Source organism: Notechis scutatus, chromosome 4 (genome assembly GCF_049901735.1).
Source record: "Notechis scutatus isolate UNSWTSFEM ecotype Mainland chromosome 4, rNotScu1.2, whole genome shotgun sequence".
NCBI classification, from domain to species: Eukaryota; Metazoa; Chordata; class Lepidosauria; order Squamata; family Elapidae; genus Notechis; species Notechis scutatus.
The window spans coordinates 71,057,581-71,075,227 of NC_142012.1; the positions used below are offsets into that span (position 1 = coordinate 71,057,581).

At 37.6% G+C, this 17,647-nt stretch overlaps 1 protein-coding gene across 7 annotated transcripts in view; it reads left to right on the plus strand.

Annotated features, from left to right (window-relative positions):
- CC2D2A (coiled-coil and C2 domain containing 2A) overlaps positions 1-17,647 on the plus strand; it is a 1,114,036-nt gene that overhangs the window by 1,051,553 nt on the left and 44,836 nt on the right. For all 7 annotated transcript variants that reach the window (XM_087963696.1, XM_087963695.1, XM_087963697.1 and 4 more), the window contains 2 exons: positions 14,200-14,403; positions 15,987-16,079. In XM_087963696.1, coding sequence (XP_087819822.1) covers positions 14,200-14,403; positions 15,987-16,079 — 297 coding nt within the window. The remainder of the gene's footprint in view (positions 1-14,199; positions 14,404-15,986; positions 16,080-17,647) is intronic.

Here is a 17,647-nt window from a genome sequence, read left to right on the forward strand (position 1 = left end):
GGATACCTGAGCGGAGCCCGGGCGGTGCGAGCGGAGGCCGCTGAGCGGCAGGAAAAAGGAGCTGGGCCAGCCACAGACCAGCCTCCGTGCAACACGCCGCCGCCCGGCCCCGGCGAGGGAAAGCAGCGGGCACTCCCCGGGCACGCGGCAGGGGGTCTCTTTTGGCCGGCCCCGATTTTTTTTCAGAGCGGAATATCATGCCTGGCGCCCGCGAGTTAAAACGAAGCCGAAAGTTGCTGGGAAGTTGCTCGGGTGCTGGGAGCAGGCTTTTAAAGTGCCGCCCGAGCAGGACCGCCAAGCCGGGAAACGGGGCACCAAGGCAGGGCAAGGCTCCACCAGCAGCGGCCTAGCTTTAGGTGGCTCCAAGCAGCCTGCCCCGCCCGCCGGGTGGAACCCTTCCCACTCCTCGGCGGGAAGACGCTCCAGCCTGCAAGCTTTGCCTTTGCAAAGTTTAAGCCTGGAAGCCCCGGAAAAAAAGGGGGATCGGCGGGGACTCACCTTCGGAGAGGTCGCACCGAAGGTGATTTCGAACTCCCAGCCGAGGCCTTTGCAAATTTCTTTTCTTTCCTACCCCTAGATCGCTCCGCACTGTTTTGCAGCTTTGGGGGCCACGCGGCACAGGGCAATACGCCACACCCAGCGATTTTTTTTCAGGGGCGGGCCAGATTGGACAGACCAATGGCAGTGATTTTTTTTCAGGGGCGGGCCGCATTGGACAGACCAACGGGCCGGATGTGGCCCCCGGGCCGTAGTTTGCCCACCCCTGTATTAAAGCATTACCCAACATTACCACTATACCTGATGTTGACTTACGAGTCATTATATCAGAAGCAAAACTTGGATCAGCATATGCAGTTAACACTAATTCATTACTTGGTTCTAAATATAATGAATAATTGATTGTGTGTTTTAAAAACCTCATTATTTGCTTCGCTGCATGCCAATGCCTTTCATTTGGTTCAGCGTTATACCTAGCTAATTGGTTTACACTGTAAGATATATCTGGTCTAGACCAATTACCCAGATATGATAGACTACCGATTAAGGATTGATATTTTTCCTTATCAAACATAGGACTTTTGATATCACTATGTGTAAATTCCTATCTCATTGGTGTCTTAGTAGATTTACAATGCTCCATGTTTAATAATTGGCTAAACTTCTTGGCTTGCGAAATTTTAAAACCTTTATTCGTTTTCACAAAATCAAGACCCAAATAATGCTTAATCTCCCCTAAATTTCTAATCGTGAACTTTTTCTGTAATCTATCAACACTATCATTTGCTTCTTGTTCAGTTTTAGTTATAATTGCTATGTCATCCATAAATAACAGTAATAGAGAAATTAAACCATCTTTTTCTCTTCGGAACAAACCAGGATCAGCTATACCAGCTTCAAAACCTATTGAAACTAATTCCTTTACAATACATTTATTCCATTCATAACTAGGTTGCTTTAGACTATAAAGACTTTTCTTTAATTTCCAATAATCAGTTTTTCCATCATCCTTTAAACCTAATGGCTTTTTCATATAGATGATATGTTGTAAAGGTGCATGTAGATATGCAGTTTCAACATCTACATGGTTTATTTTACATTTATTCTTAGCTGCCCAAACTAATGCTACTCTCAATGTATTTGCTGTCAGACTAGGTGCAAACACTTCATCATAGTCCTTATCTGACTGAGCAAATCCTTGAGCAACTAATCTTACTTTATGGGTAATACTCCCATCCACACCAGTCTTTATCTTATACACCCATTTGCAACCTATTGTATGCTCACCTGGTGGTAACTTTACATCCTCATACATCTCTAAATCCTTTAACAATTTTAACTTCCTATTCATAGCTTCCTGCCAAGTTACCTGATCCTTTGTAGGATACATTTTTATTTCATTGAAGTTAGAAGATTCTGTATTAACCTGACATACAATGCTTGCTTGAAATCTGTCAGGTGGACGTCTCTCCCTAGTTGACCTCCTAGGCAACTCAGGACTTGTTGTTGGCATGTCCTCTTCCTTTACCTCCCCTATCAAATCCTCGTCTTCTACAGTCATAGAGGGTTCTTCTATTGATGATTCCTCCATTGAGGATTCCTCCACTATCTTATCATCAATATTATTATCATTAGGATTATCGGTAAACAATGGAGTCTCAACAACAACCCTACCCTGTAGCTTATTATAATCCTGTTCAAGCTTTCTTCAGCCAACATACTCCATAAATTTAGCACCTGCACTGCAATATACATTAGTAGTACCTGCCTCCCAAAATCTAAATGATCTATGATTAGCTTCATTACCTACAAAGTATAATTGTCTCGCTCAATGTTGTCCTTTTTGCCTTACTTGCGTGGGAATATGAAAACCAAGGCATATATGAAGTCCCCTGCACATGCCCTGCCACATACATCAGACAGACCAATAGAAGAATAAGTACCCACCTTGATGAACACAAAAATGCAGTAAAAAAGCTGGAACACACTTCCTCACTAGTCCAGCACATGAAAGCCATAGGTCAATGGCACCAAAACCCTAGCCACTATAGAAAACCCCAGCTACAGAATTATCAGAGAAGCCATAGAGATTGAAAAACGACCTGAAAGCATGAATAGAAGAGTTGATTCCATCAGACTGTCAGTTATTTGGAAACCTGCACTCACAAACAAAAAAAATCTCCCCACCACAAGCCAAACAAACACCTGGGCACAAACAGATCCCCCCTGATACCTCCAGCCCAAACCCAGCCACAGCCAGTGATTATTTGGGGGTGGGGGAGGGGAGAGAGAGAGAGAGAGAAAGCATCTCTCGCATTACCAGGAGACGAAAGGAGGTGAAACAAAATTCACTCTTTCACCAAGACCTACAAAACACCAATCTACCACGTTCCAGGAGATCTTAAAAACCACCAAATGCTCCCACTTGCAGTTCCCACGCCTCCTGGCTCAGGTCCCTGAGATGCACGTTCCCACACATGGCGGCAGCAGCAACAACAGTCCCCTCCCCCAGCGCCCGCTGTCAGCTCTCCACATTAGTTCTCTTGCTTTGAATTGCTCCCAGCTCTCTCTCTTTCCTCCCCCCTCCCCCCTCCTGCCCACGTGCAGGCAGGAAAGGAAAGAGAGGGACTTCCGGTTTTGCGTGGCTTCGGCGGCAGCAGGAATTCGCTTGTCCGCGATTCCTGCTGCGCTTGCTGCCAAGGTGCCCCCGATCCAAATGGGTCTGGGGGATATGGCTGCCCTGTAGAGGCAGCCGAAGAGAGAGGGGATCCGGGCAGGGGTTTGGGGGTGTCGCAGACCCCCTCCCCAGCCGGAAAAACCCCTTTTTCCCAAGGTGGTGGAGCGGCGGTCAGTGATGGCCGTCACAAAGAAGCCTGCAGCCGGGTAAGATTTGTGCTGGAGGAAGCTGGAAAAGTGAAAGTGCTGACTGAGCCGAGACAATAACAACTCTTAAATACCCTGGAAACTGAACTGCTTGAATTGCCTGAGGATATATTGTTTCCCAAAGAAGATCGGAAAGCTGCAGTGAAAGCTGTTAAGGGGAATTTTTTTTTTTTATCTACTCTCCCTCCCCATAGAAATAGCAGACGGAGATCTGGAAAATCTACTTGGGCACAGAAGGTAACTCAATTTGAAATTTAAAGCCAAGGGATAAAGGATTTCTGGACATTGGATTTAAAAAAAACTTAAAATTCTTTTTATTTTTTACAAGGGGAAGGTAAGAGATAAAGACTTATTATGAGATTGTACTGAAGGAGATTGCTTTGAGTCTATAAGAACAGGATTAAAAGACATTAAGACTTCTAGAAGATCATCTTGGAAGTGTGTATTTGAATTCTACCCTAGGAGGTGAAAATATAGAAAGAAGAAAGTGCTAAATGAAACTGTTTGTTCTGATTTGGTTTGCTTTGTGACTTTGAGATTTCTGTGAAATTTTGTTTAAAAAAAAAGGGACTAAAGACATTAGGGTTGCGTTAAAAAAGAAAGAAAGAAAAAATGGCATTATCTTTTGAAGGACTACAAATGGAATTTCAAAAACTGAAAAAAGAGGATAAGGGCTCTTCTGGATCTATCTTTCGCTTTTTGGAAATGGCGATTTCTACCTATCAAGAAATGCAACAACAGGAAGGCTGGGATGAAGGAGAAGAAGCCATCTTTAATGGACAAACACACTTAGTGGAGGAAGAAAAGCGGAAGGGGGGCAAGGAAAAGATGAAATTAGAACTTAAAAAAGCAACCAAGAAAAAGAAAAATGAGATGAAAAAGCGATATGATGTCAGAAAGCAACAGAAAAGAGAAATACAACAGAGAGGGAAGACTAAGAGAGTGAAAATGGAGAGACGGGGGGGTCAAAAAGTTAGAATGGAGAAGAAAGAAAGGGGAAAAGGAAAGAGAAGTCATAAAGGCTTTAAACAAGATGCAAAAAAATGAATTTTTTTCAGAGATAAGGGGTGAGATAATTTTTTAAAAAAATGATTCTGCAAAAGTACATAAGAATGCATTGTAGACATTAGTATTAGAAGCTGAGTTAGAAAATTAGAATATTATATGATTTAAAAATGTATTAAAGGGAAGTCATGATTTAATTATAGAGTTTAATTTCTTATGAAATATTATCTTTATTGTTTAAGAATTAATAATAGAATTTAATTTCCTATGAAACATTGTTTTTACTATATTATAAATTTAATATTTCTTTTTTATTTGTTTTTAGTTTTATTATTACTTATCAAACTCAATATTATTTGTTTGTTTTACTATTTTGAAATGTAATACTTTGAATGTACGGAGCAGAATCAGCATGGAAAATATGTATTATTTTAAGTGTTATTTAGGGGGAAGATAAAAAGTTGTCATACTTCAATCTGGGTTTACAGGAGAAATATTGTATTAGACAGAAAGGATAAGTAGGTGATTGAAAGAAAACGGACCAAAGATGCAAATATAATTATTTAATTGAGATGGAATAAATAAAATAGAATTAAAAGAATGAGTAGGAGAGAGAAAATATATGGAAAATAGAGAATGTTAAATAAGATATGAGATAGTATATTAAGTGAGTATAAATTTTGATTGATGTCTGTATAAAAAGAGTTAACTCGGGGTAAGCCGCCTTCCAAAAAGAAGTTTTATGTATTTATGTTTTGTGTAATGTTTGTTTAAGTCTGACAGGATGTGGAAGAATACTAATGAAAATATATTCAATGAGTATACATTTTTAAGGCAGAAGAAATATGATTAAATAGAAGGAAAGAGAGAAATAAAGAAAAGTTTTGAAAAGATATGAAGTTGATTAGATAAGATAAATATATATATAGAAGCGTGATAATTTGGAATTATCTTCTTTTTAAATAAGATGGTTTATTTGTTTCTTCTAGAAAAGATATTTTATGTTACTACATCCTATGTTTTGTTTGTGTGTTTAAAAAAAAAATTAATAAAGTTTGTTTTAAAAAAAAAAGGAAAGGAAAGAGAGATGGAGCTGTGCTCAGTTCTCCGCTTTTCAAGCCCTCACTGCCTCTCCCAACATTGAAGCCTTGGAAACGCAGGCAAAGCCACCACAGCGGTAGCGCTCTGAGTTGCTTGCTTCTCCACTACTGCCTCCTACTCCTCCTCTAGCACCTCCTTCTCTTGGTAGAGTGATTCTTAACTAACCAAGCATGCTAAGGCAAGTCAGGATGGTACCGCTGCGGCAGCTTTGCTTGCGTCTCCAAGGCTTCAATGTTGGGAGAGGCAGTGAGAGCTGGAAGAGTGGAGAGCCGCACGCTGCTCCGTCTCCCTTTCCTTGCCTGTCTGCACGTGGGGGGGAGGAGGAAGGAAAGATAGACAGGAGCAATTCAAAGCTAGAGAACTAATGGGGAGAGCTAACAGTGGGTGCTGGGCATGGGGACTGTTGCTTCCGCCGCCGCCGCATGTGGGAGCTTGTTGGCGCGTGCATCTCAGGGACCTGACTCTGAGGTCCCTCGAAGAACCAGGAGGCGAGAGAACTGCGCAGCCCAGATTAATTGCTTTTGGGGGCCTTTTCTTCAGCGGCCCACCAAAATTTTTACACGGCCCACCGGTTGGTGACCACTGGTTTAAAGTATTCTTGCTTCTAGTGAGACAGTTGATATGCTGAAAGTATTTTGGTTGCTTTTGGTTTAGGTTACCACTGTTGAAATCTCCTAACACAATAAGGAGTGAATCTGGGTATTTTACTTCAGCCCACATAATCTGGTCAGTTAGTTTGCAATGCATTGTTTATGCAAGCTTGTGGAAGAACATACACTGCAAATAGTAGAAATGAGAAAACTCTCATGGAGAATAAAATGGTTTGCATTTGAGAATTAACGTCTCAAAAACCAAATCACAAAATTTCTTTAGTACAGTTATATTTTTGCACCATGGGTTGTTGATATAAAAGCAGAGACCCCATCCCTTCTTTTTACTGGATATTTCTGCAATTCTGTCTTCCCTAGTTCATTAGCCAGGTTTCAGTGAAGCAGAGAGCTGCTGAGTTGTAAAAATCAGAGTTGAAATTGTTTAAAAGAAGTATTTCATCCATCTTATTATCAAGTGAACATAAATTAGTCAGGAAGAGTGAAGGAAGAGTAGTTTTTGTTCCACTTTTTCTTAATCTATTTAAAATCCCAACTCTCTTACCCCTTTTCCACCTCCATCATCTCCTCCTTTTGTTTTTGGTTTTCCATTGTTCAAAGACAACTTGCTGCTTCCTGGATGGTAATCTCTTCTGCATTTGTAAAGATGGGGGGGGCTGGAGTCCCAGAAAGCTGCCCATTAAAAAAGTATTGCTTGATGCTTAACAGTTCTCTTGAGTATGAAATCCGAATGGAATCACAGGAAATAACAAAAAACAACAAAACTGTCAGAGAGCATTTCACCAAGGCTGCTGTTGCCATCTTGAATTTCGTATTTATATGGAATTAATTATTTATATTTTATATTTATAATATTTATATAACTATTAACTTTATTTATTTATTTATTTAAATATTCCGTAAATATTTATAATATTTACCCGTGTTGTAGGTCTGTATTACTATTATCTGTCAAGTGTCCAACTTAATGAACTCCAAAAAAAGAACCACTCTCAGGAGATTTGAATTCCCAAACATAAAACTTTATTGGATATACTATATTGGTACTGAAGAAACAAAAACTAGTTAAACAACAGCTTCCCCTTCTCCCCACACCTGGGTGATTACATTGTCCAATTTTGAGGCGTCCTTTTGTTATGGGAACAATCCATCTCTTTCTCCAACACCTGCAGTGGTGACCTTGATGGTTTTCATGCTCTCCGCATTCCATTTTCCCTTCCCTTCCCTCAGTTCATTGGCAAGTTGAAAAGCATTAAGGTTTGAAAGAAGCAAAGTGGTTCAATCTTGACCTTTATCATTCTGATCTTTCCTACTACCTTTTCCTGTTGGTAACTTATGATTATATTACTTTGTTGTTTGTATGTACACTGAGAGCTTTTGCACTTGAGACAAATTCCTTCTCTGTCCAATCACACTGTCAACGGTCCCATTCATTTAGGTAGCTATGAAAGACTTCTGGGCCATTGTTAGTCAAGAGTACACTTTATTGGAGTTTAATTAGTTACAGAAGAGTAGCGAAGCTGGCTCTGAAGCTTTCAAGTGCAAACAAAGCAATTAAAATTTTCTTTTCCCTGGGGATTTCGGTTTGTCGGCTTTGCGAGCGGTAGGGATTCGCGAAGCTGCGCGATCCCTGCCGCGCTAGCCGCTTTTGGGGCTCCGATCCGAAGGGTGCGGAGCAAGGCTGACTGCAGGGGCAGCTGAAGGTAGGGGGATCCGGGAAAGGGTTTGGGGTGCTGCCAGACCCCCTCCCTAGCCGGCAGAACCTCCTTTTACCAAGACGGTGCAGCGGCGGTCCGTAATGGCCGCCACAAAGAAGCCGGCAGCTGGGCAAGTATGCGCTGGAGGAAGAGGAGAAAGTTTTTAAAAGTGAAAGTCTTCTTGGTCGACCCAGGACTCTAAGATATATTTAATTTAATTCCTGAAAATGATGGATTTTTGGATGATTCTTTCCACAAGAGAAAACAAGCGGCAATTCTGAGGTGCTGAAAGGAAAGTTTACTCTCCCCCCCGACGGAATTTATAAATGGATATTGAGAAACCTGTTTTTTTTTTTTTCCAGGTAAAATTAGCTTTTTGGGATAAGTCGGAAGGGAGAGGACAAAAAATATATTTATCTGGTTGGATTTTGTTGGAGGAGATGCCTTAAGGATTTGAAAACAGAAATAAAATCTTAATAAGGCTTCAAAACACAGATTTGAATTTTCTTTTTTCCTTTGTCTGATACTACCCCTGGAAGAGAAAGGGGGAATTTTGGCTTGGCTTGGATTGATTGAGGATTGTGGACTTTGGGATTGTCTTATTTTTCTTCTGGAATATTTTGGTTGGTGTGAGAAGAAAGAGGGAAAAAGAAAAGAAAAGATCTATAATGGCTTTTTCTTTTGAGGAACTGAGGGATGAATATGAGCAAACAAAAGCAGCCTGTAAAGATGGTATGGAAAAAGCCTTTCTTTTTTTAGAAATGGTGTTGGTTAACTATGAACAGACAATACAGATGGAAGCTGAAGAACAACAAGAAGAAGATGAAGACGCCATCTTCAATGAATCCCAAAATTCATCTAAGAAAGAAGGAAGGAAGAAAGCGAGGAAAATGAAGGATTTAAGATCTAAAAAACATTTAAGAAAGAGAAAAATATGATGCAAAACAAATACAATGATAGCAAACAAGAGAAAAAGGGAATACAACAGAGAAGGGATGCCGGCAAGACAGAGGTTAGAAAAAGGGGGGTAGGAAGATTTGGTGGGGGAAGAAAGAAAGGGGAAAGGCGGAGAAAAGCCACAAAGTTTTAAAATTAGATGGGAAAAGAGGAATCTTTTTTAGGGATAATGGGTAAAGCATAAATTTTTTAAAAAAGATTCTGCAAGGTACACAAGATGGTATTGTAACATTTGTATTAGAAATAGAAAATTAGAATGGCTTAAGAGTTAATAAGAAATTAAAATGTTAAAATGTTTAATAATGATTGATTTTTAAAATGTAATAAAATATTGAAGGGGAAGACAATGAGAATGTTATAAGATTTATTATTTAGATTTATTATTTAACTACGTATTTAGGAGGATATTATGTATTTAAACATTTTTGTTTTTTTACTCTGTTTTTATTGTTATTAAAAGTAAAAATTAGTAGATAGAATGTACCAAGCAGAATCAAATTGGGTATTAGGTGTTATTTTAAATGTTAATCTAATTAATTTAGGGAGAGGATAGAAAGGCATCATACTCTGATTAGTGATTTCAGGAGAAATTTTTTTTTTTTTTTTTTCATTATAAGGAATGAGATAGAGGGATAATAAAGGATGGGCAAAAGATACAAATATAATGATTTAAATTAAGATGGATTGAATAAGATAGAATTATGAAGAGTGAAATGTGTGGAGAAGTTTATATAGAAGATACAGAATGGTAAATAAAATAAGTAATGATCTGTAAGATGAGCATGAATATAATTAATGCCCATATAAAGAGAGGTACCTGGGGCCAAGTTACTTTACTAAAAGATTTTTTATATGTATGTTTGTGTCTGTTTATGTCTTTGAGAGTATTGGTGAAACCTTGTAGAAACATAGAAAGAGAGTGATGATAATCAAGTCAGAAAGAAATAGATGAAATAATATAGAAATGTATTGTATAAGATAAGGTTTTATCTGACTTGTTAAATCTATAATGGAAAAAGGTTCAAATATGTAATGGTTGATGATGATTTGTTTGTTTTTTGAAATTAATAAAACTTGCTTTAAAAAAAAAAAAATCTTTTCCCTGGCCGCCTCCTCTGTTATCAACAAATGTATCCCACCACAGCAGAAGGCGTTGCTGGCGTCACGGCGGTACGATGTGCGATCTTGAGGCTCCAAGATCACAGCCGATATCTCCACTGTTGGACGGTCCCACCGGCCCTAAACCGTCCCGTAGAGACAGTGACAGAGAAGGGCACATCCTGTCGATCCGAGGGACACTGCAAAGTCCCTGGTAGATCCAGGAGAAGCCCTTTTTAACTAGCAGCGGAGAGGCAGCCATTTAAGCTGCTGAAGCTGGGACAGCTCTGGAACAGAAGAGATCTGGAAAGAAAGTCTGTCGGCTTGGTGAGATGAACTTCTAATTATTTTTTGGAGAGAACACCCTAAAAAGATTTAAAGTGAAATTAAAAGTGAAGACAAAAGAGGTTAAATGGCGAGATTAAGCTAAATTTATACTGAAGGTTTTTTTTTTCTTTTTATTAGAACTTGGAATTTGGTTAAAGCTTCACAATTATAAAATGGACTGGTCTTTTTCTCTGATTTTTTACTTTTTATATAATCTCTTTGAAAGTCTCTTTTGATTAGGACTCTTCTTTTTTTAGCTTTTTCATTTGAGGTTTACCTTTTTCTTTTTTTTCTAAAGACTTTACTTTTTTTTTAATCTATTCCTGGCTTTGGATTTATGAGGGGAAGTGAAAGTGAAGGGAAATAAGTAACACTGCCATCTGGAAGCTTGGATACATTGGTTTTTTTCTCTTTTTTTACTTGTTTATGCATTCGTGATACATTCAAGGACTCTGAGCCTTTTACTTAAAAGATAGTGGGATGAGCATAGTAGATTGTTTATACAGGTGCTCTTCTGTGAAACTATTGACAGCCAGAGTCTGGAGTTGAAGTTGAAAGAAAGAAGATTGAAGTGACCTTGAAAATAGAACTGTAAATTCTGATTTGATTTACCAAAGAGCCTTGGACATTTAAGTGGCAGTGATTTGCTCCTAGAATTGTTTGTTTTCCTTTTTTTACTTCCCCTCCAGATGGATTTTTATGTTTGAACTTTAGCCTTTTGATCCAGGAAATAGAATATATTTTTCTTCCTTTCCTTTTCTTTTGCTCTACCTTTTAAAATTTCTTTTTGTTTTAATTTTTTTCTATTTTTTCACCCTCTCTTCTTTTTATATAACCGGAACCAATTGGATTAAGGTATACAAGTGCCTGAAGATTCTTCCTTTTTCCCTTTTTCTGGCAGTTGTCTGCCCTTGTCTCTTATTCTTTCTTTTTTTATCAAGTATTACAAGATGAGTAGAAAAATAGCAACCTCAGCTTCTTCAATATCAACATCTTCCTCTTCACCATCTGGAGGACAACGATCAATACAGATGATGTTGCAACAGGAGAAGGAGAAGGAAGTGACACTGCAGATGATTATGCAAGGAATCCAAAATATACAAGCAAAAACAGATAACATTGAAAAGAGAACGGGGAATATTGAACAAAGAACAGAAAAGACAGATGAGAAAGTTGAGAATATCCAACAGATGATGATGAAATATGAGGACAGATTCAAGAAAATTGAAGAACAAGATGTACAAAGAGATAAGAAAATTGGAGATATCGATACTCGATTGAGTGAAGTTGAAAGAGACAGGAGCGGATCTTTGGGATGGGAAATAGACAGGTCAGAATTTTATCTGAGATTCCAAAACATAGAAGAAGAAAAGGGTGAAAACCTTGCTGAAATAATGACAGAAATCCTGGCAGAAGCACTAGAGTTAACGAAAGAGAAGATGATGGATGGAATAGACGAAGTGTTTCGTGTCTATACAAGATATGCAATGAGAAATAAATTACCAAGAGAAGTGCACATTAGATTTACAAAGAAAACTATTAAAACACAGATCCTCCAGGTGGCAAGAGAAAAAACGCTAAAGTATAAAGACAAAGAAATTGTGATACTGAAACAAGTACCGAGAAGAGAGAGAGAGATGAGAAGAGAATGATAGAGGAAATAAACTTAAAAGATGCATGGAGAGAGAGAAATGTGGAAAATAAACAATATACTTTTTATTCAAATAGACACGCATTATGGTCTATAATAGATATGATATGGTTGTCAGCAGAATTACTTGCTAATATATGAGAAATTGAAATAGAAACAAGCACTTGGGCAGATCACAATCCAATGATTGTTATGTGGAAAGGACAAAAGAGGAGATCTAGATGAACCTTAAATAATACAATAGTAAAGGAAAAAGACTTCAAACAGAAAATTGAGAGAGAATTGGTTTTATTTTTTAAATAAAATAAAAAAGAGGATACATCTTTACAGAATCTCTGGAACACAATGAAGGCCTACACAAGAGGTTTGATAATAGAATATACAAGAAAAAGAAATATAAAACAGAAAAAAAAAACTTTTAAAACACTGGAAGATGAAGATGACTGGAAAAAGAGTTACAGAAATTTCCACAAAAAATAGACATTAAAATTAAAATGGACATAACTAAACATAAAATGGGACTAATGGAAAAAGAGGAATCAACACAAAAAATTAAAAATGCTAAACAGAATTATTTCGAAGATGCAAACAAATCAGGCAGGTGGCTAGCTTATAAATTGAGAAAGGAAAGAGAATCAAGAAGGATAAACCAACTAACAGATGAATAAGGACATGTCTGCTATGGAAATGCGGAGAAGAAAAAAAATATACAAGATTATTATGGAAAATTGTATTATCAAGAGAATATTCAAGAAGAAAGAATTAAGCAATATTTACAGAAAGCGAATCTACCCCAGATACTCAGACATTGAAATAATGTTAGAAAGGAATATAACGATGATGGAACTAACAGAAGCTTTAAAAAAACAAAACACTGGAAAAGCACCAGGTCCAGATGGTTTGCCAGTGGAATTTTATAAGACATTTCAGGAAACACTGAATCTTCAATTACTAGAAGTTATAAATGAAGTTATGTCAAAGAAAAGAATACCCAAAACATGGTCAGAAACATACTGTAAGGCATCCAGAAAGTATCCATGATATCAATCACTCCGAGACATTTTCTCTCCAATTGATTTATTTAGAAACAGACATGGTATGTCTAAAGCAATTTCCCAAAGTGAAAACTTTTCGCGCGTTACACAGAATCCACCTTCTCTCCTTCCTTCTCTCCTCCCACTTCTACACTTCATAAATCACAAGAACCAATTAACTGCAACTGGAATTTCTTAATGCGACATACAGAATAACCTTGAACTTTCCAACTTCACCCCTCCCCCCTTCCATTCATGGCAGCTGAATCTCAGAGCTGACACCTGGTTCTTATTACCATATATGGTGGACATGTTTGGATGCAAAAAGATACTGGACTAAAATCCACACATGGTTGGAAAAAATGATAAAACAATACATAGACTTTAAACCAGAGATATTTTAATTGGGAATTATACCGGAAATATACAACAAAGAATTGAAATATTTGATTGTAAATGTTTTAACAGCGGCTAGAATTGTATTTGCTAAGAATTGGAAAAATGAAAAAATACCTATGCAGGAGGAAATTATTAAGAAAATTATGGACTGTGCTGAAATGAGTAAATGGACATTTGAAATTAGAGAACAAGAGGATAAACAATTTTATAAGATATGGGACTTATTTTACCAATGGCTAGATAAAAAGACATGGCAATGAAATAGACTAAGTTTCGTAATAGAAGATCAATAGATTGATATAGAATATAATATAAAATATAAAACCATTGGATTAATGTATAATATAAATTTATAATAAAATCTAGAATATCTCGTATAAAAGATGGAATAATAGTTTAGTCAAATGAATGATTAATAACTGATAAATATATAAGCATATACTAGATTGACAATTTTAGAACCTATATAACTTGTGAGAAAGGACTATGAAAGAACAGCACAAAAGATTTGTAACCACTGACACACTGTATGTGTATAATTGGAAGATGGTTTTATGTTTTTATTTTTTTGGGTATATGTTTGTCTTAAAAAAATAAAAATTAAAAAAATGTGTCCCACCACCACCACACACACACATTTGCTAATGTCAGGTTGTCTGCATTGGGAAAGCTTGCTTTGGGATCAGCAACCATAACACACATTTGGCCACTAAAGAATGTTCTGTTCTGTTCTGTTCTGTTCTGTACCTTTCTGGCCTGGTCTGGTCTAGTCCATGCCATGCCATGATACTCTCCTCTCCTCTTCTCCTACTTCTACTATTCTATACTTTGCCATGTTGCCCACAGAAACACTGTGTGTGTATATAGGCACATACATACATATACACAAACTAAAAAAAACTTATTTATGGTTTTAAGTATATAAGCCTTTTGTTTTTCAGGTTACTCCATGTGGTGATTCTTCCATCTCAGATTTCTTTCGACTTGAGCAATTGCAGAAAGAATTTAATTTTGTTTTTGATGAGGAATTCAATATGTCCAAAAGGTTTTGGCTTCTTGAGCTCAGAATGAACAAGGTAGCTGAATTTCAAAATTATAAATTTGTTCCTATACTGGAAAGAGAGATCAGTGAAAAAATTTTGCAGGTAAGAAATCATTCTAAAAACTGTAATTAGAATTTATTGACAATAAAACTTCCTGTCTTAGTTTCAGTTTATTTGAGATCACTGCAGCTTTAATTTAGCAACTTTAGAAAATCTGCGAAGAAAACTTATGATATTATTTTAATTTATGGCAAGGTGGTTTATGTGAGGACGTTGGTGGAAAGAAATTCTCCATGTCATAATTCTGAAATGCTTACTGAAGCAAAGCCACATATTTTGATCCCAAACCTTCCAAGCTTGGAATGAGCAAATTTTTGAATAAAACTCTTCCACAGCTAGACAGAACAGGACCTTCTAATGCACTGTTCTAAATAGTGTTGTGTTTTACTAAATGGTTTCATGCGTACTTTCAAAAAATGAAGGGGAAGATTAGGATATAAAAAGAAAATATTAAGTCTTTAACTTACCAAACCATTCAAATATTCCCATTTAATAGAAGATGTTAAAACTCTAGAACAGTGATGGCTAACCTTTTTGGCGCTGAGTGCCCAAAGTGCACACATGTGCATCCCAAAATGCAATCCCCTGTGCATGTGCACACATCCCAAGCATGCACCCCACCCTCCTGCGCACGCATGTGCATCCCCTGTGTATGTGTCCCATCCCCCATGCATGCATGTGCATCCCTGCACATGCATGGCAGAGACCCAAAGACCAGCTGTCTAGTGGGAGGCGTGGGCACATGTGCGGATGAGCTGAGTTGATGGCTCACATGCCCACAGAGAGGGCTCTGCGTGCCACTTCTGGCATATGTGCCATAGGTTCACCATCACGGCTCTAGAAAGAGTGCAGAGAAGAGCAACAAAGATGATTAGGGTACTGGAAAATAAAGTGTATGATGAACTGGTTGCAGGAACTGGGAATGTGAAGTCTAACAAAGAAAAGGACTAAGATTCATATGATAACAATGTTTCAGTACTTGAGGGGCTGTCACAAAGAAAGACCTATTTTCCAAAGCACCTGAGATAGGACAAGAATTAAGAAGTGAAAGATCATGAAAGAGAGATAGATCTAACAGCTTGCCTCCAGAAGTTGGTTGTGCTCCATCACTGGAGCTTTTCAAGAAGACATTGGACAATCATTTGTCCGAAATGGTATAGGATCTACAGCTCAAGCAGGGAGTAGAAGACCTCTAAGGTACCATCCAACTCTGTTATTCTACATTCTATGTTCATATGTTCTATGTTTATGGTTGAATGTATTGGATGGTCCCAATTAATAATAGTTATGGCTGAACCTGCGATATGAATTCAGGGATTATCTCCAATATTGGAGGCAAGTCCTTAATTCTCATTTTCAACCCAGAGCTCATGATGTTCTGAGGTTTTCTCCTTTTAAGGTACTGCAGAATGTCTAAAAAATTCATTTTCCTTGGCAGGGAAGGGGGATGGTGAGCTTGCTGCTTTTGGTTTTTCTTCTGATCTGACTTTCTTCTGATGGCTTTTTGATTCCTGCCAGCAGGAGAAAGCTGGAGGAGAAGAAAAGACAACACAACATGTGTTTTTGAAAGACAGAGGTCTAAAGGGCTTCTATTGATATAAGTCATGGTGGTGGCTCTTTTTCAGGATTATGAGAAAAGATTGCAGAAGAAGGATGGTATTGATACTAAGGACCGTTTGGATGCACACAGGGCAATTGTTGAAAAGTACATGGAAAAGGTAGGTTTTTCAATATACTTAATAAATATATACGCAAAGTATACTTGGAAAAATAACCCTAAATAATTGGAAGTACCATAACTGATGTTAATTTAATAAATAAATAAAAATAGCTGGAAATGTTTTGTGAATATCTCTGCAAAAGATGTGATACACTTTTATGAGTTGTAAGACAACAGGATGTTTTGAACTAAATATTTTAACTAAATAGTAAAAATAGATTTAATGTTAATAATACATAGAAATTTATAATAAAAATAACTAATATAAATATTTCCTGTAATTTATCTCTGCCACCTCATTGCTTATGTCATATTCTGATTTCTTAAGAAACCGGGGAAGTTAAAGGCCAAATTATAAAAAAAACATTTTCATCTTCAAGCATTTATATTTTGTTTTGTTTTGTTTTAATGCAAGCTATATGGGCTAAGAACAACAGTGTGGATTTCTCTCAGAGGACAAAATGAATAAGTCCATTAAGAAAAGACAAACTTTTGCAAGTTGGACAGATCTCTGCAACTTCTAAACATGCAAATTAATAGATTTTTTTTAACCTGCTACAAAAAGAGCCCAAGTGGGTAGACCTCGCTGGTTTGATTCGGATTGCCAGCGACTGAAAAAGAAATTGAAGGCAGCCATGAGGCTTGCCCAGAGGAACCCTATTGCCTATATACAAGCTAAGATGTTGCACACAAGAAGGGAATATAAAAAAACTATAACTTTAAAGAAAAAAAAGTTTTGCCATTTCAATCTGGTCAGAACTTGAGTTGGCTGCCAGAAGTCAGAACTCAGTAGTATTTTGGCATTCTGTAGCAGGTATCCTGAAGGAACAGAGATTTGTGTTTGACATACCAATCTCTGCTGAGGATTGGGAGAATTATTATCAGTGCTTGTTTGCCTCCACCGAAACGGTAAAGAAATTACTTTTAAACAGTGATTTAATAAACCCTAGAACTTCCCCCACTTGGCCACCAGTCTCAGAAAAGGAGATACAGTTCATCATTAAAAGTTTAAAGAGCTATAAAGCCCCAGGAGAGGATTTTCTACTAGCAGAACTATTTAAGAAATTTCCCAACTGGTGGGGCCCTGTATTAGCAGGCCTTTTTACTCACATAAATAACATCTGCCAAATACCAGATGGGTGAAAGATGGCAATAGTTGTCCCCATATATAAAAAAGGGAATAAAAAGGACCCTAGTAATTATAGGCCCATCAGCCTGATTGACATTGTAGCAAAAAATATATGCTAGGTACCTTTTGAACAGAATTGAAATCTGGGTAGAGGAAAACAACATCCTCACAGAAGAACAAGCAGGTTTTAGGCAAGGCAGATCTACTATTGATAACGGCTTTGTCTTGAATCATCTAATTGCCAAATATGCCTATAAGACAAGACCCCTGTTTGCTGCTTTCATAGACCTTACAGCAGCATTTGATATGGTAAATAGAGACGTACTATGGAGTAAACTGACATCTCTTAAAATAGAACCCAGACTCCTGGCTTTGATTAAAGCCCTTTACACAAGTACCTGTTTGAGGGTGCGGTATGCGGTTAACGGGGCCCTGAC